The sequence below is a fragment of the Vigna umbellata genome, chromosome 5 (genome assembly GCF_029865625.1).
Source record: "Vigna umbellata cultivar VRB3 chromosome 5, Vumbellata_1.0, whole genome shotgun sequence".
Lineage (NCBI taxonomy): Eukaryota > Viridiplantae > Streptophyta > Magnoliopsida > Fabales > Fabaceae > Vigna > Vigna umbellata.
In genome coordinates this window covers 54,145,606-54,172,891 of record NC_142169.1, presented here as the reverse complement: position 1 = coordinate 54,172,891, position 27,286 = coordinate 54,145,606, and the positions used below count along the sequence as shown (strand labels likewise).

The 27,286-nt window shown below is 34.5% G+C and overlaps 3 protein-coding genes across 4 annotated transcripts; 2 read left to right on the top strand and 1 right to left on the bottom strand.

Annotated features, from left to right (window-relative positions):
• The first annotated feature begins 2,624 nt into the window (after window positions 1–2,624).
• Window positions 2,625–7,758, top strand: LOC124824906 (cellulose synthase-like protein E1). Its single transcript, XM_047297419.2, has 8 exons — window positions 2,625–3,155; window positions 4,137–4,446; window positions 4,829–4,969; window positions 5,223–5,354; window positions 5,461–5,673; window positions 5,814–6,044; window positions 6,282–6,629; window positions 6,985–7,758. Exons 1-8 carry the CDS (start codon window positions 2,884–2,886, stop codon window positions 7,540–7,542), a joined length of 2,205 nt encoding a protein of 734 aa, XP_047153375.2. The 5' UTR covers window positions 2,625–2,883; the 3' UTR covers window positions 7,543–7,758.
• A 771-nt stretch (window positions 7,759–8,529) lies between these two features.
• On the top strand, window positions 8,530–11,428 carry LOC148198629 (transmembrane emp24 domain-containing protein p24beta2-like). 2 transcript variants are annotated; one of them, XM_047297418.2, is made up of 5 exons: window positions 8,530–8,621; window positions 8,956–9,171; window positions 9,472–9,658; window positions 9,756–9,863; window positions 10,665–11,428. In XM_047297418.2, the coding sequence occupies exons 2-5, from the start codon at window positions 8,968–8,970 to the stop codon at window positions 10,787–10,789; spliced, it is 624 nt and encodes a 207-aa protein (XP_047153374.1). In that variant the 5' UTR covers window positions 8,530–8,621; window positions 8,956–8,967; the 3' UTR covers window positions 10,790–11,428. The 2 variants fall into 2 exon arrangements, with proteins under 2 accessions (XP_047153374.1, XP_087971290.1); XM_088115164.1 differs by lacking the exon at window positions 8,530–8,621 and having other exon boundaries at window positions 8,950–9,171.
• Window positions 11,315–14,359, bottom strand: NOI (RPM1-interacting protein 4 (RIN4) family protein). The gene is made up of 3 exons (XM_047297421.2): window positions 14,184–14,359; window positions 12,386–12,574; window positions 11,315–11,691 (listed from the first exon to the last, which is right to left on the bottom strand). Exons 1-3 carry the CDS (start codon window positions 14,187–14,189, stop codon window positions 11,653–11,655), a joined length of 234 nt encoding a protein of 77 aa, XP_047153377.1. The 5' UTR covers window positions 14,190–14,359; the 3' UTR covers window positions 11,315–11,652.
• Between the last annotated feature and the right edge of the window lie 12,927 nt (window positions 14,360–27,286).

Here is a 27,286-nt window from a genome sequence, read left to right as displayed (position 1 = left end):
TCCTCACCCAAATTAGGGTTTCAGAATTGGGATTTGGAAGGCTTGCTTCTGCCTCCTCTGTCTGCACCGTGAAGTGTGCTGCTGTCAATTGTCATGGAGATCTTTGTGCACGAAAGAAAAATTTCTCCTGTGGTTGCGTTTTGATTTTTGCAAGTGCTTATCTCTCGCGATGATGGTGGAAAACGAAGGGAATCACGCTCCTGAGTTTCACCTCCTGAGTCTCGATCGTGCTTGAGCGACTAGGGTTCGCTGATTTGGGGATTTTTCTACGTTTTAGGGTTCCTCTACCGTTTCTGGTTTTTCTTCGTTTCAGGTTGCGAAGATAGTGGATATCGAATCACGATTGGTGGCGGCCTAGCGAGTAGCTCGCGAAGAGGCGCTTGTGTGTTTGGGTGGTCTCTGCGGCGGCATTGACGAGGTGGTCTAGTGAAGATTCTTCACAATGGCGGTTGATTTGGGAATTTTCGCAGATTCAACTTTTTTTTGTCAATTTTGCATCAGTTCACATACATCTTTTTTCTGGTTTTTGATTTGGGAATTTTCGCAGGTTCTGATTTTGTCTCGCAGTGGTGAAAATGTTGGGCGAACTCGCGATTGGATTCCTGCAATTTACAGTTCTGTCTATGGTGGCTGCCTTGGAAGTGTGATTTGGCTACCGGAGAAGATGAAGGATGACATTCCAGGCGCAATGTTTGGTGTTTGCAGTGCTTTTGGACCTTTCCATGTGTTCTATGAAATGAGATGACCACTTTGCCCTTATTTAAATTTTATTTTCCCTCTTTGCACTCCATTTTTTAATTCAAAAATTAAAAAAATACACTTCACACACGTTTTTAATATCACATCATTTAAAAAGACACTGTCAGAATGTCACGTAACACCCTCCTTAACGGCGTCTTCTCAATTTGACGGAAAGCCCCTATTTGATTCAATTTTACAAAAATAAGGACCCAATTGAGACACCAAAAAAGAAATGAACCTATTTGAGATTCCGAACGAAAATAAGGACCTACCGGGACATTAAACCTTAAAAGTTTAATTGCAGTGCCCAAGACGCGAAAAAAAAACAAAAAAAAAAACAAACCTAAATACAAAAGCATGAAAAGCCTAGTCCAATATTCAACAGAGAGAACGGGGGTAACTGATTAATTTGTTCATGACTCAGAAAGAGAAGAGGAAAAATGTGAAGATAGATCCGTTGAGAGAGTGTTGTGTAATAAGAAGAAGAAGCGAGACGAGGAAATGTCAATCGAGAAGTTGCCCCTTTCTTTGCAACAACGATTTTGTTTTCTCCCATGAACTCTAAAACTCACTTTCTCTTGATTTCGATTTCGGAAAAAAGAGGGACTGGTGCACTTATTTTAATTTCTTTTGCCCACTTTGATCTTGTTTAAATTTTATTTCCTATTTTTGCACTCCATTTTTTAATTCAAAAATAAAAAAAATACACTTCACACACGTTTTTAATGTCACGTAACACCATCTTTAACGACATTTGACCAATTTGATGATAATCCTTTATTTGATTCAATTAAGGATCGAACTAAGAAGTCGAACAAGAAGTAACCTATTTGAGATTCTGGACGAAAATAAGAACCTAACGAGACATCAAACCCAAATATTTAATCAATTTTATTACCTGACGAATGATCTAACTAGTGTATCTTATTCTATGTACTATCTCTCAGTACAACGTTATTTAGATTTTCATTATATTTCAAAATGATTCAGGTCAACTAAAGTTTAAGAATAATTTCTTTTAATAGGATAACGAATGAATTTAAACTTTCTTGTCTATTTAAAATTCCTATGAATTACAAGTTTATTTACTTTTCAACTTCACATGGCCATTTTCATTAATTAATAACAACAACTTAATTAAAGACTAAAAAATGTACTTTAATGTTTGTTTATTTCAATTTGAATAAAAAATTACATTTATCTAAAATTTTATGAATAAAATACATAGTGAATCTAATTTATGTATGAAATTTTTAAAATTTAAAAATCTCAAACATGTCATTGGCCGTGGCCCTTCTCTGTGTTATATTAAAAACATAAAAAGGTAAAAACACATATAAAAGGTTAACCTTTAAGCCTTTGTTAACATTAATGAAAAATAGACAAGAGAAGAATTTACTATAGGAAAAATAAAGGAAAGATATTTTTAAAAATGGTCATCAGCAAGTCTTTTTGTTCTTCTTGGACGAAACGTGGTAGTCATTTATCAATAAAGATGCAAAATTTGATCTTTGTATCTTTGTAGCAGTCTAAGTCTTATATCGGCGTAAATGAGAAGCTAAATCAAATTAGTTATATAAGAAAAAGACTTATTAATTTATTATTTTAAAATTTTGATATTATATGATTGAGTTTAGATCTCGTTATTTTAAAATTTTGATATTATATGATTCAGTTCAGTTCTCAATTTTTCGATGAATTCTTTATCTGAATAAACCTAGAAAGTGGTACCACATAGTTCGTATTGGGACCCAATCAACGGTCGAAAATATTCCTAAAAAAAGGATTCCAGCTAACTTGTCCCATTAAAATGAAGGACATTACGAAAAGTATTTTCCAATGTGACTCATGCTGTCTTTCTCCACTGAACCCCACTCTTGATAAAGCCAACGTGATGAAACAAAGGTAAGAAAATTTCCAAGAATTCTGGCCTCTCATTTGCTTGGAATAGATATCTTGAGGTAAGTGAAATGAGTAGAATTGTTGTCGATTTTACTGATATACACTATATCCCTATCAACCACTCAAGAATCGTATCAACTTCAAACTCTACTACCATGGCTCTTCACCATAACAAAGTGTTGTGTAGTGTATAAATAGTAGAAGAGTTAAGAAAGTAGAGAGTAGAAAGTAAAAGAAGATATGGAAGCGGTGGAGCATTCTCCATTGTTTGAGACAAAGAGAGCCAAAGGAAGGGTCTTTTACAAGATCTTTTCTTTATCATTGTTTGTGGGGATTTGCTTCATCTGGGTTTTCAGAGTGAGTCACATACCCAGAGAAAGTGAAGTTGGGAAATGGGGTTGGATTGGCTTGTTTTTTGCTGAGCTATGCTTTGGTCTTTATTGGCTTCTCAGACACCCCTTCAGATGGAACCTTCTCTTCAGGGAACCTTTCAGACAAAGGCTATCTCAAAGGTACACCATGCACTCATCATACTTTCTTCTTTAATTCATTCACTCACTTCTTATGCACCTTTTTCTCTACTATCAGAACTCTTCCAAACTTCACCCATTATCAATTCAAGTTCTATAACATCCAAAGCCATAACAAAACTTGTGATAGTATGACTTATTGTATGACACAACTCACTTCAGTTACTAACTAATAAAGTCTCATTTTATTTTTCTCTTTTAAATTCTTCTGGTTGACATTCCACTTCATCTTTAAACATGTTTTGTCATATTTAGGTAAGCAAACTTCATTCACTGTGCTGGAAACTCTAAAAAGAACTATGTAATCTAAACTTCTTCCATCACTCTTTAAATTTGTTCAACTTTTTTAATATTAATTCTTTTCTTAAATGCAGAAAGATTTATTTATATTTTATTTTAGATTTTTCCATAGGCAGTGTGAGGTGTAAGTTTATGAAATGTTATAGGATTGATAGATTTGGTAATAATTTTTCATGAAGTTGTCTGTGGAAGAAAAGGTGAATATAGTACCCATTTGTGGCATTGTCATGTGGGGATACCATTCATCAACACGTGAGCAAAATAAAAGCTGTGATTTTAAACAAAAATCATTATATTTGTCTTTATAGTGGTGTGCCATCAAAATCATGTGATTTGTCTTTATAGTGGTGTGCCATCAAAATCATTATACTTTGTTTTGTTTGAGTAGGGACTCACCAATTTATAATCAAATACTAAAATTAAAAATACATATATTTGAATTTTTAATTTTGAAACGAGAAATTTATATATTTAGTATGTGTATATGATTGATGAAAGTATCCAAATCTTTTACCCTCATCTGCATAATTCATAGGAAACTAAACAGATAAAACAAGCATATATATTTTTTCTTTTTCTTTCCTTTCATGCTTTCACGTTAGTACACTGAAATTCCATAGAGAAGTATAAAACGGAGAAATAAAGTGTATGTTGTTGAAACAGATATGAGAAGGTGTTACCAAAAGTGGACATCTTTGTGTGTACAGCAGATCCAGGAATTGAGCCACCAGTGATGGTTATTAACACAGTGCTATCAGTTATGGCATATGAGTATCCACAAGACAAACTCAGTGTGTATCTTTCAGATGATGCTGGATCAGATATTACCTTCTATGCTCTCTTAGAGGCTTCCATCTTTGCAAAACAATGGCTTCCATTCTGCAGGAAATTCAAGGTGGACCCCACCTCACCAGCTGCTTATTTCAAAACCATTGACTCATCCACACACGCCAAAGAGTTGATCACCATCAAGGTCACTTCTTTTCTGCTATTTTATTGGCTATTTTATAACTTTTTTTCAGTAGTGATAGTCTTAATCAAGTGTTTTTACCTCACACTAGGTCAACTTTAGTAAATTTAATGAGATATATTAAAACGTTGTAAAAAAAATATCATTTTTATCTTATAAAAGAATGGCAAGAACTTTTCATAGAAGAATAAATATTGATCAATGCTTCAAACCCATAGTAATTTGTACACATCTATGCATTTGAGATTGGATCCCAATGCTTGTGGTATCCACAAACCTTATTCACTTTTTGATTTAATTAATGATTACAAACTGTTTGTCTGTACTTGACATGTGCAAAAAAATACCATAAAACAAGTCATTAATGCATGGAATTAAAGTGCAGAAATTGTACCAAGATATGGAAAGTCGAATAGAAAATGCAGCCAAGATGGGTAGAGTACCAGAAGAAGTACACTCAAAGCATAAAGGGTTTTCACAGTGGGATTCATATTCTTCCCGAAGAGACCATGACACAGTTCTTCAAGTATGACACTTTCTCCTAAGCACTTTTGGTTTATAAAACTAGCTATTCTGATAATTAATGTATTCTGTTAACAATATGTATATTAATAAAGTTCCACATTAGTCTCACTAACTAAACTTTAATTTTTATTTATAGAGGCAAACATTATGCTTCACTTAATAATATAATATTAAAAGTAATGTTTGAATATTAATGTTTACTCTCTGTACTGCTATAGTTATGCCTGGTATAATATGCATTATTTTCTTTATAGATATTACTACACGAAAAGGACTCGAGTTCCAAGGATGTAGATGGGAATGTTATGCCCCTATTGGTATATTTGGCTCGTGAGAAGAGACCTCAAGTTGCACATAACTTCAAAGCTGGAGCCATGAATTCATTGGTATTGTATATACCTTTCATGCATTAACATTTATGGTAAGGTTTATGCATGATGCTGTGAAATTAATCATTGGTTGTGTATTATGTGTTCTTGGTTCTAAATGCAGATAAGAGTGTCATCAATGATTAGCAACGGGGAAATTATCCTTAATATAGATTGTGACATGTACTCAAACAATTCTCAATCTCTAAGGGATGCACTCTGCTTCCTCATGGATGAAGATAAGGGCCATGAGATTGCTTATGTGCAGACTCCACAGTGTTTTGTGAATATCACCAAGAATGATCTATATGGTGGTGCTCTCCGAGTAGTTTATGAGGTAAATTAGTTGATGATTTTTTCTTATCAAACCAAAGTTGTTCATGATTAATTTGCATTGTTTTCTTTGACAAAAGGGCACTCTGCAATGTAGATTACCTAAATGAAAGTTTGTGATGGTTTGAATCTTGAACATTGAAGGTGGAATTCCATGGTTTGGATTCACTTGGTGGGCCTTTGTATATTGGAACAGGCTGCTTTCACAGAAGAGAGATACTGTGTGGAAGAAAGTTCAGTGACCAATATAAGAAAGATTGGAATGAATACAAGAATATTGGTGATATGAAAGAAGTAAGCTTGCATGAACTGGAAGAACAATCAAAGGCTCTTGCTAGTTGTACATTTGAGAAAAACACTTTATGGGGAAAAGAGGTCACATTCTTTCTCGTTGGCCCTCTCTCAAGCTCTTGTTATTGTGATAATGATTAATAGATAAATGAACCTCACTTTTTTAAGCGGTTCGGTAATCTGTAACTAGCTTTTAAGTTTAATCTTCCATGCATGACTATATGATTTAGATATATAGTGTTTTTCACAATAACAAAGAAGTTATCTATAATAGTGTAACAATGACTAATCTATTGAAGATATATGAATATTTGATTTCAGGTGGGACTGCTATATGGTTGCTCATTAGAGGATGTTATGACAGGTTTGTCTATTAAATGCAGAGGATTGAAATCAGTGTTCTATAATCCTCAAAGGAGAGCTTTCTTAGGTGTAGCTCCAAACACCTTGCCACAAACACTAGTTCAACATAAGAGATGGTCTGAAGGATGCTTTCAAATTTTGCTTTCCAAGCATAGTCCTGCATGGCATGCTTATGGATTAATCAGTCCTGGCCTCCAAATGGCATATTGTTACTATAACCTATGGGCGTTTATTTGCTGGCCAACACTATATTACTGCGTCATCCCTCCACTCTATCTCCTTAAAGGCATTCCCTTGTTTCCACAGGTATGACTGTGAGACCTACTTCACAGCACAAGTATTACAATAATTTAAGTGTGAGTTTAAGTATGACATTGGGTAGAAATGCACATTAAACACCATATATGAAAAAAAGACTCATATAAACTCAATGCTTCGAGGTTTAGGAGATAAGAATGGTGTCAGTTCCTTTTATGGGTTGGACTCATGCCACATATATATATAATCTCTTCTTATTAAATCATCGTATGAAAAACCTCATCAACAAGTATGGTTGTCAAGAACCGAATCTCTCGTTTAGGCTGTTAGATAAAATCATGTGAACGTTTGTGTTTTTAGTTTCTGACATAGTATCAAAATTTTACCTTGTTGCATTGATCAGATGTCAAGTCCATGGTTCATACCTTTTGCATATGTGATTCTTGGTGATTCGTCTTACTGTATGATGGAGTTTTTGTGGTCAAAAGGCACAGTAAAGGGTTGGTGGAATGAGCTACGGATATGGCTGTACAAGAGAACAAGCTCTTACCTCTTTGCTTTTCTTGATACCATCTTGAAGTCTTTTGGCTTTTCAGAATCAACCTTTGTAGTATCTGCAAAGGTAGCAGAAGAAGAAGTTTCCCAACGATATGAGAAAGAAATCATGGAGTTTGGAAGCTCATCCCCAATGCTCACTGTGTTAGCAACACTTGCATTGCTCAATTTGTTTTGCCTTCTTGGCAGTTTCCTAAAGCAAGTGTTCATCAGTGAAGGGGGTCTCAGAATTTTTGATGCAATGGCATTGCAAGTTATTCTAAGTGGGGTTTTGGTTCTGATCAATGTACCTGTTTACCAAGGACTTTTCCTAAGAAAAGATGAGGGAAGATTACCAATATCTGTTGCAGCAAAATCCACAGCATTGGCTCTAAGTGCATGTGCCCTCTTTATTTCCTTAAGTTAAGATGTTTGATATTTTCAGTTTTAGTTTTCATGTTCTTGATTTTTACGAAGTTCTACTTTTTAGCGAAATAATTTAGAAAATGTGTACCCTAATCGTCACAATTCACCAGTAGTGTTGTTCTTTTTATTCAAGTGATGAACAATTTGACCTTTTTTTATTTGTATTTGTCAATCAGTGTTGTTTTTGTTACATTTTTTGTCATGCACAATTTTCTTATATTTTTTTGTCTCTCCCTGTATTTAACCTAATGGTTTAAAAAACACTATATACCAAGATCATTACATTTTGCATTAACTCTTTAACTGTTTGAAAAATGGTGCACCATTTAATTTTATTCATGAGGGATATTAATGTAAATCTAAAAAAATGTGTCAAAAACACCGTGTAATCGAATTCAAACGTTACTATCAAATACGTTTATAATTTTAAATAAATTTAACAATATTGGATTAAAATAATTAAGTTTACATATTTATAAAATTGAGAGATTAAATCACATTAAAATTGAGATGAATTAATTTTAATTATCATTAAAAATTAAGGGATAAAAATGTATTTAACTTAAAAAAATAATTATATAGATTCTTAAATAAAAATATTTTGAAATGATAAAAATTATATTTTAAATTATAAAATAAAAAATACATTTTAAACTGTACAAGTCCAAATTTATTTTTCAATAAACATAAAAAAGAAAATTATCTAATTATTATAGATAGAAAATGATTGGTGTTAATCAAATATTATAATTGGTATATTTCAATTAAACTTTTAATTTTGATTTTGAAAACAAGTAATAATATGTGACTAATCTCCACTCAAAACATCTTCTTAACATTCATTGTTTTTCTTTTCTTTTTTCTTATTAGGTTATATCAATAATTCTCTGTCTCCTATTTCTATCTCCTGCATTGTAGTCCAACACGTGTTGTCGTAAATACGAACATGATTCACATAATCGTTAATAACTTAGACCTCAAACCTCCAAAACTGCTCCACAAAACAAAACCCATCAGCGTTCCTCTATAATTTTTCCTCGTACAATCCTACCCTTTGGAGCAAAATATTGATAAAAGAAGGTAACATTCTTCAAATTTGATTCTTGCATGTATGTTTCTAATCATGTTGATTCATTCTTATGAGATCCGTTGATTGAATGGTTAAATTCTTAATTTGGAATTCTTTTTCGAGAGACATCCATTGTTGTACGTTTTAGAAGTTGCTATATGAATGTGAAACCATGGAAATCAAAGGATCAGATTATGATGTCAAATCATGTACCTTTTCAAAAAGTAATGGATCAGGGTCATGTACTGTAAGAAATATTAAGGAAAATTATGATGGAAATGATGCAAATGCAAAGAAAGTTTTAAGCTTAATGATATGAGTCTTGTTGAATATGTGTGAATGAAGGTAGTGATAGAGATGAAGGTAGCGCTATCAAATTTTGCCACTGCAATGGTAATCTTTTCCAGCATGAATGCGGTGCTTGGGATCAGATTTGTGATTGACAGACGTGAATGTTTCTCTCACAATGTTGAGCACGAAGGGGATAGAGTTCATGCTTCATTTGTTGTCATCAAGGTTGATGCATCTTGGCAATATACTGATGATGGTGTAGACCTTGAGGTAACAACTGTGAAAGAAATTTCGGACCCTTTTCTGTGAAAATGTTTTCCAGATCATGCAGATTCCTCATTTGAAAAAAATGATGGAATCATGTATGATTTGAAAAACTCAAGTCACAGTACAGTACATAGAAATTAGTGAACTCTTAAATAAGTATTATCTAGGATTCTGACATGTCTTTTAAAGTTGCTTTCGATGTGAGAACAAAATTATGAATTCGAAGAAATTATTACATGTCCTGTTACATTATAGTTCTTGAGAAATCAACTGTGGACACAATAGTTTTTGTTGGATTTTCAGGTGAGGGGACCAGCTGGTGAACCAATTCGAGATTTTCTTGACGTGACAAGTGAAATATTCGAATTTGTGGCTCGAAGCACTGGACCCTATCGCTTCTGCTTCAATAACAGGTCTCCCTATCATGAAACAATCGATTTTGATGTCCACAGTAACCACGTTGAGTTTTCTGATCATCATGCAAAAGATGGTGAGACATACACGACTGATTAATTAATTTCATACGTTTTTGCAACTGTGGACCCTCCTGAATTGGTGAGTTACTGTTTACATGGTCATCTTTGCAGAGCATTTAGCTCCTTTGTTTGAAGAGATAGTAAAGTTAGAACGAGCTCTTTTCAACATTCAGTATGAACAGCATTGGCTTGAGGCTCAGACAGAACGCCAGGCAATAGGTACATTTCATATCACAATGAGGTTCTGTTGGTTTGATTTCTTGGAGGATTCATATGTCTATAGAACTAAACAAATGTAGTTGAATAAAAATGTGGAAACATAGTGATAGAAGAACATGAGGACAGGGGCTAAAAGGGATGAGGAATATGGGTAAACTTATTTTAATAAACTGATATTGTTACCCACGACATTGAGTCTAATAGAAGGGATTAGTCTTTAGTAATCAAGATTAGTATTTTTTAACTTTATGTCCACCTAGTATTCATGTTTTAAACGGGATTGACCTTTTAAGGAAGATATTTGAGAAAAATAATTAGTTTAAGGCTTAGAAAAAATTGTTTTAAACTTGACTTGAACCACTATTCATTCATATTCAACTCAACTCGTCTACTTAGGTTTTGGAAACATTCAAATCTCCACAGAAACTGAGTTTCATTTTGAATTTGTGGTCTCCTCGCATCTTGCTGCTTGGGAAGACTATAAAACCTTGTTGTAGTTGGACAGGGCACCTAGGACTAGGTTTAAACGAAATTAAGACAACTTTGGCATTTTTTTCTTCGTGCAGAATTTATTTAATATATAATCTTACCAGCCGTAATGTTATATTCACACAAAACATGTTTTGTTTTTTTTTAACATGAGATTTCAGATTCGATGATTATAACTATTCCCTGCAATCTGTGTTGATAATGTTTTCACTGACAGGTTTCATATAAAATATAGAACTGAATAGCATGGATGTAGATAACATGACAAAACATATCTAAGATTTTAATTTATATTGTTCATTGCAATTACAGTGGGCAGTGCAATGAGCTCGAGAACGATTCACAAGGCGCTACTTGAATCGGCAGCACTAATAGGTGCCAGCGCCCTCCAAGTTTATCTTCTTCGTCGCCTCTTTGAACGAAAGCTTACTGTTTAGAATGAATTTTGTTGGCCTTTATATAGGCTACAGTCACATAGCATGCATTGGATGTTGGAACAGAACCACCTCATTGAAGATGGGCATTATTTAGTAGCTTGGCTCTTCTATTTAGGCAAATGGGCATGTTTTGCCCACTAATGCTAGAGTCATGTGACGTTCCTGCCTCCAAGCTTACTAGTTAGTCCAGTCCTCTTAGATTTTCTCATTCAAAGAGGACGAAATAAATGATAAATAATAGTCAGCTGAATTCTTTGAAAGGAATTTCTGCAAAACTGTCAACTACAAAATGAAGAGAGAGAAAAAAAAACACATGCAGAACATATTCCTTGTATGATGCACAGGTATATGTCATGTCTTGTAGAGCAAAAGAAAGAAAGCACAGATTTGTCTCATTCATTCTTGTTTTTTAATTCGTCTTTCCCAACTTGGAAGATAACCCAAATTGGTCGAACTGGAAAAGAATAGATTGTTGTAATAAATAGCAAGATAAGCCAAATTGAAAACATGATCGGGGGAACGAAATCAAAGGAATAAAATGAGTTCATAAAATAGGATTTGTTTGATAATACAAGCAATACAATGTGACAAGCAACGCTCTAGCTCATAGCGCAAGACAAGGCAAAACAGGAAGCAACCCCGGCTCCTAATAATAAACCACAACACTGATACACACACAAATAATAGTCTGTCTTCTTCCCTTTACCCCATTGCAGCTCACTTTTACAGCACAAAATATAAATTCCGTAGAATTCGCTCATGGCTCTACAGCTCTTATCTTTGCGAAAATACTGTGAAGCTAGTTACACATAAACATTGTTCTTCTGTTCAGGCTTTTCAAAGGAGCAACCATTGCTATCCTATCATTCGGCAGAAGGTTGCATGCAGCAAAACCATTTTTTCTGAAACCACGAAAAATCATTCATCAGGATAAATTAACAAATATATAAACTGACTGGATTATTTTGACTGCTCCACATCTTAATTACATCTCAGTATGACTATCTAAACCTACCACAACCTAATGCAGATCAATTTCTGAGCAATCTGCTCAATCATACTTCATTTCAAAGGTTTACAAATAATCAGCGCTGGCCAACAATAGACAAATTATTAGTCCAAATAAAATCAACTAAAACAAACATATGCACATCTTTTCCTCTTTTGTTTTGGATTTGGACACTCTAATCTTTTTAATTTCATCTAGATCACAGTTTGACACAAGACCAAATATATTTTAAGCAAGAGTGAAATACTAGTAACAACTGAAATTGATAACCCAACCAAGGTTATAACTCAAACTAAAAATCATGGTTTCAATATATCTGGGATTTAGTAGGCCAGAGCTTTGTATTCTTGGTCTAGCACATCTTGTCAACATACATATTGAGTTACTTTGCTGTCCAACAGTTTCTCATTCATGCCAAAAACACAAGCATATATATGAAACATGGTGCACACGTATCACAATCAACATTTTTTTGCAAGGTTAAACTTACTCTTGTAGATGGGAAAAACATGCCATGTTTAGATTATGAATAAAAAAGTTGTCTGCGTGTCAGGTTAGTGAGAGAGGTTTAGTAAACAACATCTTACAGTCTGAGTTTTCCCAGGATCTACTGCAGGTTTGCTATGAGGATCAGCGGCAGTCTTTGCTGGTGACTCAGGATTGCCACCTGTTTTCTTTTCATCCCTAGCCTTATTAAATATCACTGTGAACCCCTCAGCCGAGGCTGGATCATTGACATCCCAATCACCAAATTTTGGTAGTGGCCGACCCTTTTCCTGTGTAATAATTAGATTAGACAACGCAAAACAAAGACTAAAATACATTAAATTAATTCCTTAAGATTCTTTTGGACCTGATGATTATAAAATCTAGACAGAAAGCAGATAATATAATAGGTTTTCTACATACTGTAAATGTTTGATGTGAATACTAGTATAGATTATATGGGTGCGTATTAAGAATAGAAGAACAGAGACCAAACATAACACATAAAAACAGAGAAATTTAAATAAATGCTAGACATGATGCCATGTAAATTGTTCTTCTGAATTCTTATTCAATCTCCCGAAAGAGGATTGGTTCTAATTACAAGACCCTTTTTTGCTTATCCATGATACACCAATTCCACAAGGTCAAGTCATCATTTTGAGTTTGAACAGCTTTCTTGATATAACTAATTACATATGATTTGCAGCTCGTCCACAAACCACATAATGTTCCCTCAACTTTCAGGTTTTTCCGTTCTCTTACTAACAGTCATTCATTACTACGCTGCCCACTGATTTAACACTATGGTTTGCAAACTAGGCATCCATGAGGAATATTGGATTTGTCCTGCTAGTTAGGAAATTGAAACAACTTCTACAATCTATACCTGCTCAAATATTAAGTGAACATCAACCAGGGTAGGGCTATATGACATTGTACAATTTGTTAGTTATTTGTCTAGTCTTCCCTAGCTCATTTTCACGTTTTTACGGTAGTTTTTTTAGCACTCTCGTTTCCTTTATTCGGATTACTTATTTTCAAGTTATAAACTTCCCTATCGCCCTTTTTTATAAAATTCTATTATTCGCTAACTAGGAAAAATAAAGTCCTCTGGCCAAGTTGATAAAGCAACAAGAACAGAGGTTCACATGTCGCAATTCATGAAAAAAAAAAAAAGGAGGAAAAAAATACAACAAACCATGAGGCAGTAATTCAGAAAGGCCATGTTGTGCCAGAACAAAACAACTGAAAATACTGTAATTTCACCCCACTCAAAAGAAAAAGGAAATCAACTAGAACTCACAACATATCCGATCTACGAACAATTCCGATACTGATAAACAATAACAGCCTTCACGATTGAGAAGTTAGTAGAAAAGAAATCAACCATAGCACACGGTGTCAAATATAGAAAGAATATAACAGTTAAACCACATACTCAAACAAAACCTTCGATTAACCACAAAATTAAAGGCAAAACTAAAACATCTAAATTATTTACTTAACCACCACTCAGCAGCAACATCCCAAGACTATTCAATTCTTGCACACAACCTACAAAGACCGAATCGGAAAGGCACACAAGCTCCACTAAAGAATAAAAGCATGCTAATCAGAATAAATCAAAGACACGAAACCAAAACGCAAATAATCGAAGAAGGATCACAGCATCAAAATCCGGAAATGTAAAACAAAAAGGAGAGAACAAACAAAAAATATTGCGAAAAAGGGGTAAAATTAACAACAACAAAAAAACAATATCGGAAACGCGAATCAACGACTGAGGAATCGCATACAACAGCTCAACACAATAATCAGAGAGAAAATCAAATCAATTGAGAAACCACAAATCATTGCAAACACAACAACAAAAAATAGAGAGAGAACAACACATACCGACATCAATACTAAGAAGAGGTGTTCTCAGGGAAGAGAAGGGGCAAGAAAAATGAAATTAATAGGAGGAATCGGAAAGAGAAGAAAATTCTGAGAGAGAAAAAAGGAGGGTGAGAGAGAAAAAGAGAGAATGTTGGAGAGAGAAAGTGCGCGATGACGATGAAGAAGACAGAAAGAAGCTGTAGCAGTAGAAGAGGAAGAAGACCTTGTTGTGACTTGGGGTTGGGCCGAAAGTGGGCCTTACGGAGTTCGTAACGCCATTGGCGGAACGTCGTTACGTGTTCCGCGGGACGAAACAGATGCCGTTAGAATAAGCGTCACTACTGACGTGGCGTGGGGAAAAAACGGAAGAGTGAGCTGGCAAACGGTGACGGCGTGAGGTGCCGTTGGGTTCTTTTTTTCGATGCGTTTTCTTTCTTGGAAGGGAGCGACTTGGTTCTGAGTTGGTCACTTTTTTGATGATGAGCGTATAAAGATACCTTTTCAATTAAGCAAATTTATTTGCACTAATGCACTATGTTTCATTCATCTTCATGAGTGTATTTCAATATAAGAAACTCTGATCATCTTAATCATAATTATTAGATACATCCTTTCTAATCTTATTTCTTTTCTTATAATTAAGCTAACTAATACTATATTTTGATATGAATATCATGTTATAACAGCACCACTGTCTCAATTATTATAATTAAACCTTTAAATCCATTTTAAGATTCATTCTTTTTAATCATAAATTTCATCTTAATTTCTTTCACATATTTAGCACTGCCAGCTTTTTTTATTTGGATGTTACGAGGGTTTCTCACATGGACGATTTACTAAATGTATTTTTTTTATTAATGAATACATTACATTAATTTATTTATTTTTTGATGAAGGATATTACTTTAAGTATGAGCAAATTTTGAATTCTATTTCTAGTTGTAGTAGTTTATAATGTAAGATTACATATGTTAGGGATATATTTCTTCATAATGAAAAGGTGGAGTATGAAGACAATGAATGAATTAAAGGAAAAGAAGAAAAGTTAATAAATATTTTTCATTGTTGGAGAAAGTTCTCCATATAAACAGAGTATTCTATATTGTTTTTCTTTCTTTTATTTAATTTTGCACATAGAAGTTTTTTTACTAATTAGGATTCAAATCGATATAGAAAGTTTAATTAATTTTATAAATCTGTCAATCACAGGGGTGAATTATATTGGCACCGCAAGTAAGTTGTAATTGAATTCTATTTTTTTATTAATGTTAAATCCATATTAATAAGTATTACTTATTTAATATTTTATTGGCATCAAAATTAAAAATAATAAAATAACAATTTTGTCCCTAAAAATTCACATAATAATAATTAGAAAATCGGAAATTTATTTTTAATTCATGAATATAATTAAAATAATTGAATTCTCTCAGAAAATATTTCAATAAACTTCCTTTGTTACTTATAAATTAACTTTTTAAGGAAAATAATTATTATAGTTAATGAATAAGTAAATAAAAACCTACGAAAAACCTTTTGAGACCCACAAAAATAGAAGGCGTGACATAATTTGTATGGATAAGAAACCCACTAAAAATTCTAATATAATTTTCCCATAATAAATCACTCCAAACTTTTTTTCATTTTATGATAATCATAAAAAAAACCCATGCCATGTTAAGGCACATGGAAAAAAAAAGTTATAAACCCTATTTTAATCATTTAATAAAGTACACAATAAAATAATTTATTTCTTCTTATAATTTTAAAAACACATAGCCCAAAGTAATGGTAATTTGGCACTTAAAATCAGCATTCCCTTTCGCAAGCTTCACCAAAACTTAACAACTAAACTATTAGTGGATGAAAAAAAGGAGTGGAATTAAGCATTGGTTTTTCATATTTCGTTGATTATGATTATCCTCTAACCCTCTTTACTTTGTGCTAAATAATGTTCAAATTTTCTTACCTTGTTTAAATTAAGCTATTTTTTCTAGTTTAAATTATGTTGATTTAAATTAAGCTATTTCTTAGATCAAGTTTATGTTGATTTAAATTATGTTAAGGATCTGACTTAGTTAATTGAACAATAAGTGTAAGTTTAAGTAAACTAATGTTTATGGATAAAAATATATATAATACTAAATTTAGGTTCTTATATGAATTTGTTTGTTTTTAATTATATTATAAGTATATATTGAATTAATATGAGATAATAATTAAAAAAAATTATTAGTTTTTTATTAATAGGCTAAAATAATATTTTTAGGTTAAGAATATATGATATAGGTAATTAGTAGTTTAAACTTTCTCCTAATCTTAACTACAAATAGAGTAACACATTTTTGTATTTCTTAATTAACATTAATATGATCAATGGAGTGGGAAAAAGATTATTTGAAATATTTAGTAATAAATTATGTGAAATATAACAAATAGGTTTACATCGATAATAATAGAAGTGATTAAGACTTCATACAAGAAAGAGATACCTTACCAACTTTTGTATAGGGACAAGAATGCAAGGTGTTGAACATTTAGCTTGTTACTAAATATTGATTCACCTTTCATAACCCATAATACACACAGTCCAAAGAATGGAACTAATTCATTATATCCGATAACCTGTTTTAATTGTTTTATTATTTTATTATCATATAGATTTGTGAAATGCATGTGTCCTTTCGAATATGATATTACTAAATATTTTTATTTATGAATATAATAATAACCTAAATACAAGAACATTAATGCAATTGTTTGTTATTTATGCAAGTTTTCTACGTTGAACAACATTGTTACATCATTACCCTTCTCTCTTTCTTACCTTCCCTTACTTTTATCAATTATAACTTCGCCTCCTAATTGTATTTTTCCATAAAATTTATCTTGTTTTAATTTTTATTATTAAACCTACCAAACTCATTATTGAACTTTATACAAGTGTATAATTTTACAAATTTTATTCTAAATATCATTTTGACCTAAATTATATGGGATACACTTGTTTATATGTCAGTTAATTATGAATTTGTGAAGTGGTTCACCCAAACAAAATTGACACTAGTGCAAAAACAGCGTATAACCTCACGCGGTCCAACCACTCGATAGCCAACGTTAAAAATGACCGGTGGCATTTTTGTAAATAATTATAAATGTAATTATTAAACGTCGTTTAGAATTGTAATTTGACGTAAAATGATATAAAACGTCGAATGTCCCAGCGTTAGACGTCAAAAGGTTGGTGAATTCAATAAAAATTTGAGTGGGAGATTGAAAATTCATTCACTTTATCTTAGCGCGCGAGATCCTCTTATCTGCTCAAATTTTTCTCGAACGAAGTTTGACGACCATCACATGTGATATTTCTTTCATTTGATACAAATGCATATTAATTTACTACTTTAGGTATGATTTTCGTTTGTTTTGACTGATTATTTTCTTATTCTTGTCCTTCATAGGCGCATTCTGTTTTCTCTCTCACTTGTGGCAACACTTTATTCCGATGAACCAAGGTTAGTTTTCGTTTTGAAGAACTTATTTGTTGAACTTGTTTGTTGTTATTTTTTGTTGAACTTGTTTATTGTTGTTTGGTTGAACTTGTTTGTTGCTGTTTGATTGAACTTGTTTGTTGTTTGATTGAATTTGTTTATTGTTTGTCATTGTTGTTTGTTGTTGATACTATATTGCACGTTCATAGTTCATGCTTTACAAAATACCAAAAACTGAAATTTGTTGTTTTTCTGCTATTCAGGTCTTGTAGAGTTGTAAAAAAGGATCACAATTAATTAAAAAAAATAAAAAAAAATTGCTTAACGTCGTTTATTGATAAAATTCGACGTTATATTTAACGTTGAGTTTTTTAACTTCGATGTCAATTTATCGTCTCCCGGTATGACATCGTTCTCGAATTCGATGTGAAAGGCCCAAAATATTCGATGTTGTACGCTGTTTTTGTACTAGTGTGATTTTATTCATAGCCTTTGTTGTTGATATTAAAATTGCTTATAGGATAAACAATTTGAATTCCTTTTATTTGGCATCGAGGATCGTCTTATTAGATTCATTTACAATGGATAAAGTTTACTTCAATTCTCTATTTCTTTACCCTCTAGTGAAATGCATGTGTCCTTTCAAATTTGGTTATATCTAAATGATTATTTATTTAGCTGGATTTTAATTGAATTGAATTAGTTCTATTTTGAAACTGGAAAGTTTATGTGCTAAACTTATAGTTAGTTCATGTTTGTTGGACATTTCAGAAACTTTAGAGATGTATTCATTTTCACAAAAGAAAAATATAATGGAAGTTCCAATAGTGACTTTGTTTCTTTGCATCTAATGTTAAACACATAAGGAAAGAATAAGTGAAATTGAGTACATTTAAGTTTCATGTACAATTATGGAAGGAAGTTGTAGATCACTAACAACATAGACCATGAATTATGTTTATTACTCAGGTTACCATATATGTTCATTTTATTTGTAGCAAGTCCAAGCTTAATGTTTCTTGGATCATTGTTGAAATTTGGGAACATCATTGTAAACCATTTTTCAGATACCTTAAAGGACCATCTTTTTATGTGTTCACTTGCATGTCGTATAATGAGTTTGAGATCATTTACATTAAAGAAAAATCATTTTAACTTTGGAATTATAGAAAAATACCACAACACCTTTGTAAGAGCACCCTTACTAACATCATATTCAAAATTAATATCTTTATGCTTATATCTCAATACCCCCACCTTGTGGATACTGATGTAACTTTTCAATTCCTTTATGTACAATGCACAATCATTCAAACATACATGAATCTTTTTGTACTCTATATCCATCAAACACATATCCTATTCGGATCATAATTACATTGTGGCATTATGTTACCTTGAGGAATCTAAGCCAAAATTTGAATCATGAAATTATATTCAAATGCATGCCTTTTTCATATTGGTGGTCCAATCAAGTTAAATAATTTGTTATATTGGAAGCAATAGGATGGACATAATGACACCAATAATGCCAATTAAATATTTTGCAAGAAAGCATATTGATATTGTCATTAACAAACATTTAAGTATCTGTCGCAACCGGAATCGCGACGGGACGACGATCCAAAAAAGAAACGGGTTTTAAAAAGAGATTTGGAGTCGCCACCATAGTTTATTTTGGAAAACTATGGAAAAACCTCAAAATGATAAAGCACGGTCCACGAAAACCATATTCTGGGTTCGGGAGTCGGTTACGTGTAGGGAAGGTGTTAGCACCCTACAACGCCTGCCCTAAGGCAGTACCTTTAACTAAATGCGCGAATATGATGTGGTTTTCAAAATGTTTAACTATCCCCTAAAATAAAATTATAAATAAACAAAAATATATTTTTTTTAGTTTTTTGGGGCCCGACAAGGATTGACCTTGCTCCTACGTATTCTCATTCAAAATGAGAAATCAGGGTTACGTAGTTCTTTCAGAAACTGTGTTGAAAATTTTGACTAAGAAATTGTTTGAGAATTTTGTTTGGAATTGATTTTGGATTTTTGGGAAGTGAACCTGACAAGGACTAGCCTTGCTCCTACGTATCTCCATTTTTGATGGAGAATCAAGGATCACGTAGTTCTAGCTGAAAGACTGTTTGTTTGTTTGAAAAAGCAGATGTTTTTAATTTTTGGAGATTTTTATGTTTTTAATATTTTAGAGAAAAAGAAGGTAATGAGTACTAGGCCGACGCGAACGGTCGCACGAGTACTCATACCTTTAAAATGATATTTAAATATTTTTAATTATTTTTGAAAAGAAAGATAACGATATTAAGCACTAGGCCGATGCGAACGATCACACGAGCACTCATACTGTTATCTGCTTATTTAGGAAGACTTGAGAGCATTGAGTGCTAGGCTGATGCGGACGATCGCACGAGCACTCATACCCTCGTTTAATATTACGTAAATAAGAGAGAAAAGTATTGAACACTAGGACGATGCGAACGATCACACGAGTGTTCAACCTTTAAACATATTTTTTGAAATTTTATTTAAGAAGAAGAAAAGGTTTTTAGCACAAGGACGACGCGAGCGGTCACACGTGTGCTTAAACCTTTAAAACGTATACTTTTGTATATTTATTTACGGAAGGAAGAAAAGGTTTTTAGCACAAGGACGACGCGAGCGGTCACACGTGTGCTTAAACCTTTAAAACATATTTTTGTAAATTTATTGAAGGAAGAAGAAGAGGTTTTTAGCACAAGGCCTACGCGAGCGGTCGCACGTGTGCTTAAGACCTTTTCAAAATATTTTTATTTGATTTTTAACTTTTGTAAAAGAAAGGAAAAAGATTTTCAGCACAAGGCCTACGCGAGCGGTCGCACGTGTGCTTAAACCTTTTCAAAATATTTTTATTTGATTTTTAACTTTTGTAAGAGAAAGGGAAAAGATTTTCAGCACAAGGCCTACGCGAGCGGTCGCACGTGTGCTTAAACCTTTTCAAAATATTTTTATTTGATTTTTAACTTTTGTAAAAGAAAGGGAAAAGATTTTCAGCACAAGGCCTACGCGAGCGGTCGCACGTGTGCTTAAACCTTTTCAAAATATTTTTTGTAATTTTTATGGAGAATAAAACAAACAAGTCTAACCGATATAAATAAAAACAAAAGCGCGTGGACTATCATAAAGGGGTTACATGCAATAAAAAACTAACTAATAAAAAGAAAACAAAAGCATAAAAATAAAGCAAGAGAAAAGCCCAACATGAATAGGGGTACAGAAATAAAAACCAGAGGTGTGGAGTGAAATTGAGGCTCTTTTGGTTTGGGTCAAAGTTCTTTTTCTCCAACTTTGAATCTGCCAAGGTGTAAAGATGAAAATGGTGGTGCATCCCGAAATAGTGTGCACAGGCCCAATTCTTCTTTTATTTTTGTTTGCAGAAACAGAATGGGTTTCAGCCCAAATGGAAGGGGGTGTGAATAGAATTGTGCATGTGGCAGGAAGAGAAGGGAAGCAAACCACACCAGCCACACCAGGCCCACGGCCTCTTGACCCCAATCAGAAACCCATTAGGGGTTCTCCCAACTTCATCTCATTTTCCCATTCAGATACCTTGCACACTTAGGGTTTTCCTCTTCCGCATAGGACCAAGGGAGGCTTAGAGCGTCACCTCCGCACGCCCACTGTCGCCTCCGCCAGACCGGCCGCCGCCAGCCTCAAACCGGGCACCGCGCCACCACCTTCCACCAGTTCTTCCCCTCTTCCTCTTCTTCTCTTCGCACGAGATTTTCTCCTCTCTCCGCGCCACGTCTTCGCCACCTGAGGGAGGTGACCATCGCGAGACGCGATCGATGACACCAAGCCAAGGCCATCGCCGGTTACGTGGGAGAGGGAAATACTCTCGCCTCTCCGCGTCGTGCCTCTGCCGAGTCTGCCGTCGAAGCTGTGGTTCACCCTTTCCGTTCTCCCTTTCGTGTGCAAACCTTGGCTTTATTGAACCAGCCGCCACAACAATTTTTATGCTTGACTAGAGGCGCCACTGGCAACACAGGTCGTCACCGAAGTCTCCACCGGTTGACGTGTCGTCGTCATCACCGTCAACTCCTTCCCAATTCTTCACGAGCAGCAAAACCCTTTCTCGTTCTTTTGATATGCGAATCAGAGATGCAACCCAGTCGTTTGTTATTGCGTCACCTCCATTCGGCATCCACACTCGCCTCCAGCGATCTTCTTTTCTTCTCATTCGTACCGTGCTGTATTGGATGTAACTCTTGGGGTTTGGTGGGTGAAGTCGAATAGGATAAGAGTAGATACTGCCTTGTACTTTCATTCCTAATTGAGTTGCAAAGAACTGAAAACGCAAGAAACCTTGAATCTGATTCTGAAAAGAGTGTTATGATCATTAGCCTTCATTTTTCTCTATTCTCGTAAGTTTTGTTATGGATGTTGATGCTCTTTGCTTGCAGGTTCAAGAAATATTGGTTTCGAATGGTTGCTTGATGGATGAAACAAAAGGATGGAAATGTGATGAAAATGGAAGAAGATGGTAAGGTGTTTAGGAAGAATTGTGGTTGTTTTGATTGGGTGTGGGGTGGAAAAGGATGGTGACGAGAAATGTGGTGGAAGCAGTGAATGAGTTGTGAAGAAGAACGGTTTTGAATAAACTGGTGGCTCCTTTTGATGCAGGTGAAAAATGGATGTTGGCTGGGAGGTAAGGATGAAGATTATAGGTGTTAGAGGTGATCATGGATGCTGGATATGATGAATGAGGAAGAAAAACGAAGATGGTGGGTGCTGCCGTGGTGTTGGAGATGAAAATGATGATGTTTGTTAGGGTAGTTACGGGTCAAAGGAGCAGAGGGGTGGAGAGCCAGGGAGCGTGTGTCCTGCTTCCTTTTTTCTTTTTCTTTTGTTTTCTTTTTTTTTTTTTTTTTTTTTTTTTTTTTTTAAATAATAATATAGAAAACCAAATCAAATAAAAAAACAAAATAAAATAATAATAATAAAAACAAAATTAAAATTATATAAAAAAAAACATAAAATAAAATAAGACACAATAAAAAAAAAGAAAGACCTATATTATTTAGTTATCCGGACGAAATTGGGTGTTGACAGCTGCCCCTCTTTACTTAGATTTTACTAGATAATATGAAAATTTGATATTTTCGTATTATCTAAGTAAAGGCTAAGTAAAGAAAAAAAACACTAATTTCGTCTGGATTTCAAAAGAGAAGGAGGAAAAATAAAAACTTATTCAAATATACATGATAACCAAGTTCATGAAAAAGGTGGAATTGCAACAAAAGAAATCGACCATTGCGTAGCAGAGGGCCAACAACACGAAACGAAAATCTGGATTCGACCATTGCCTCGCAGAGGGCCAAACTCACAGAACAGAAATTTAAATTCGACCATTGCCATGCAGAGGGCCGATGACAGAAAACTATAACCTGGATTTGACCATTGCCTCGCAGAGGGCCAAACTCACAGAACAGAAATTTAAATCCGACCATTGCCATGCAGAGGGTCGATAACAAAAAACTAAAACCTGGATTTGACCATTGCCTCGCAGAGGGCCAAACTCACAGAACAGAAATTTAAATCCGACCATTGCCATGCAGAAGGTCGATAACAAAAAACTAAAACCTGGATTTGACCATTGCCTCGCAGAGGGCCAAACTCACAGAACAGAAATTTAAATCCGACCATTGCCATGCAGAGGGCCGATGACAGAAAACTAAAACCTGGATTTGACCATTGCCTCGCAGAGGGCCAAACTCACAGAACAGAAATTTAAATCCGACCATTGCCATGCAGAGGGTCGATAACAAAAAACTAAAACCTGGATTTGACCATTGCCTCGCAGAGGGCCAAACTCACAGAACAGAAATTTAAATCCGACCATTGCCATGCAGAAGGCCGATGACAGAAAACTAAAACCTGGATTTGACCATTGCCTCGCAGAGGGCCAAACTCACAGAACAGAAATTTAAATCCGACCATTGCCATGCAGAGGGCCGATGACAGAAAACTAAAACCTGGATTTGACCATTGCCTCGCAGAGGGCCAAACTCACAGAACAGAAATTTAAATCCGACCATTGCCATGCAGAGGGTCGATAACAAAAAACTAAAACCTGGATTTGACCATTGCCTCGCAGAGGGCCAAACTCACAGAACAGAAATTTAAATCCGACCATTGCCATGCAGAGGGCCGATGACAGAAAACTAAAACCTGGATTTGACCATTGCCTCGCAGAGGGCCAAACTCACAGAACAGAAATTTAAATCCGACCATTGCCATGCAGAGGGTCGATATCGAAGAAGAAAACTAAGGGTGCTAGATAAAACTGGGCTTGATGGGCCAGTGTGGAAACTGGGCTTGATGGGCCAGTGTGGAAACTGGGCTTGGGGGCCAGTATGGAAACTGGGCTTTCAAATTTTGAAATTCTTGAAGTTTGTAATTTTGTGAAATGCTTTTTTTTTTTTTTTTTTTTTTTTTTTTTTGAAATTTTGACAGAAATTTGATTCTTGAAAAGGCATCAGTGACCATTCGCTAAAGAGAATGTCCTGACATGAGGATATGGGAAACAAGGCGTAAAAAACCATTGTAGAATGCTGAACAGGGTGTAAAGATGTGTATTAAAACCCCAAATGAGAGAAAAAATTATCAACAAGAAACAACATGACTTGAAGATAAGACCATAATGTTATTCTTTTTGTATTTTTGAAGAAGGATTTGACAACCATTCATATGAATGAAGAGGGTTTTGATCTGATAGAATTTCTTTTGATGTATGCACACATATGGAAAACATTTGCTTTGTTTTGTGTTTCATCTATTATTTTTTTTTTATTTTTTTTTTTTTTTAAGTCATTCATCTTACTTGCAATCATCATCAAACTGATCTTTATTTTCAATGTTTTGTGAAATTGAGGAATGTCATACATTCGAGGTCTAATGTTTGATATGATTACATTCTGACTTTTTCTTTCGAGACATCGACGCACACATGCTTGAATTTACTGGCAAGTGAAGGATGTGAGCTATTTAAAATAGTTTGGAGAAGTCTGGGACAGCCACATAAGCACATCATTCCTTATACATTGCTTAAAGGAAACGAGACACCCAAAAGCTGCCCCAGTTTGGTGTTTGGGGAAATGAGCATGGGGTATGGATCTTTGAAAATTCGGGTCAAAAATTCAAGTAAGATCCGCAAAGCTGCCCCAGTCTGGGATTATGTGTCAATGAGTTGCAAGGCGAAGAATTCGTGTGAGATTCACAAATCTGCCTCAGTTTTTCGGGTATGGGTTCTTACTTGGAAGAGTAGTGGGCATGAAAAGGATAAGCTAAAAGGATGACCCCAATTGGTCTGATTTTCTTTGGCATGCTTTTGCTTAGTTGGCAAAGAGATCCCTTCTTCCTGAGACATTACTTTTTTTTTTTTTTTTTTTTTTTTTTTTTTTTCAAAGTTTTTGTTTTTGTTTTTTTTTTTGGACTCATTGTAAGTCATTTTGTTTTATCGCAAAATTAAGCTTTATGAAAATTTGAGCAAACATTATTCAATCTGCGTGGACTTTATTAGGCTTGTAATGTGGCTAGGGCTAGAAGGTATTGAAAGAAAAGATATAAAGGCCCAAATGAATGTTTGTCGGTTATTTTTTGAAACAAGGGTTGTCATCTAGCATTGTGTCAACTATTTGACCTTTTGAGCACTTTGTTTTTCTTTAACTCCATTTTTTTCATTTTTTCATCATCACTTTGTGATTTTTTGTTCTTTTTTCGTTTTTGTTTACCATTTTGAAGGATTCCTCCGTTTGATCATTGAGTGCTCTTCAACTGCTTCCTAAGTTGACTCCTGCCTGATGACAATCCTTGCTTGGGAATAATTTTGAAAAAGGATTTATTTTTGGCTCAAACGGGGTAACAATGGATATATTTTGTTTTTTTTTGGTAAAGAAAAAAATGGCCACACATCATTTCAAATTCTGATTGCTTTCTTTTCAAAAGATTAATTCTACGACTAGATGACCTCAACATGAGTGATTTTTCCCTTTCCTTTTCTTTCTAGACCGCCCTTTTGGGTTTTCAATCTAGTGGACTTATTCTCCTTTTGAAAATTCTTTTATTTGTCTCAATGGGTTCAGGGATAACCCTACTAGCGCAAGCAAGGAAAATTTTGGCCAGGCCAATCTGCCCCAGTGTAAAGGCTTACATCATTACTAAGGGCAGTGACAGTGTTTGTTGGGGAACATCCTTTATTTTGGAACAGTGAAGGGTGAAGGTTTTCAAGCAAAATGCGCACAAACGTCTCGGGAGAAAGCGTCAAATTGTTATTTTTGATTAAACACTTGACCTTAGAAAAACTTGACATCCCAATTTTCCTTTTGATTATTCATCATTTTTCTTTTTTTTGCTCTTTTCTATTTTCGAAAAACAAAAGTTTGACGATTTGCAAGAAAGATAAGTGACTCAAGATTGACTTTATTTCATTTTCTTTTCAATTTTGTTTTCTTTTTTTTTTTTCACGATACCCTTTCAGGACTCGATTTCCAGCACTACTTGGAGAAACCCTGTAGTGAGTGTTTGCATTGCAAGTCATGGATGACAGTGCGATATCAAAACGCATACTTCCCTGGTAGCAAGACACTTCACAACATCAAATTTACTTGTACAATGACTTATGCTTTCTTATGTGATCTTAAAGCCCACTTCATTTCTTCATGGCATTTGTAGAGGCATTCACAAGCCTTGCCTTAGTGTCTAGTTGACTTTCTTCATACTTTAATCATCTTGAATGAATCAAAGTTTGCCTTTGCGCTTGAACCACCAGCACTTTTGGTGGAATGACCGATAGCCCCTTCATGATAATCACCTTGTATATGATGCATCACGAGTCTTGTGGAAATGAGGCTTTACAGGCTTCATGTAACAAGTAAAGACCAAGCTTTTTATGCAGAAGACTTGGAAGAAATGTTGCATAAGTCAGAAGGTTAGGAGTGAAACTCATAAGCCCTTTGTCTTGATCAGCATGTTTGCCTAACAGTTTGGTGGGAAATTGAGTTTGGGTCGAGTCCATTTTTGTCTCAGAGCAGTTTCAAAGGGTAGGCCAATGGTATTTGAGCAGTGGGATGTGATTGAGCTCTTTCTTCTCTCCTTATCCCAGGCTTAGACCAAACTTGTTCACATTTGTTGTCATAGTAGAACCTTGTGCGATCTTTTCAGTCTTCACACCAATTTCAATTCTTTCTTGAATTATCACCAAGTTTGAGAAGTTTAGGGAAACACTGCTCATCATGGTCTCACAGAAGGGTGATTGCAGAGTATTTAGGAATGTGTCAACCATCTCGTTATCACTCATAAGAGACTTTCCTTGAGCAACAATCTCTTTCCACCTTTGGGCGTATCCTTTGTATAATTCATACTCCTTCTTCACCATGCTTCGTGGTTGTAATCAATGAGATGTCTCGTCCATGTGGTATTTGTACTACCTCAAGAGAGCATCCACCAAATCTCCCCAAGACCGGATGCACGAAGATTCAAGATGAGTGCCCCAGTTTGGTGTCATGCCAGCTAATCTACCTTAGAAAAACGAATTGACCACTTTTCATCATAGGAACGCACAACCATTTTCTTTCT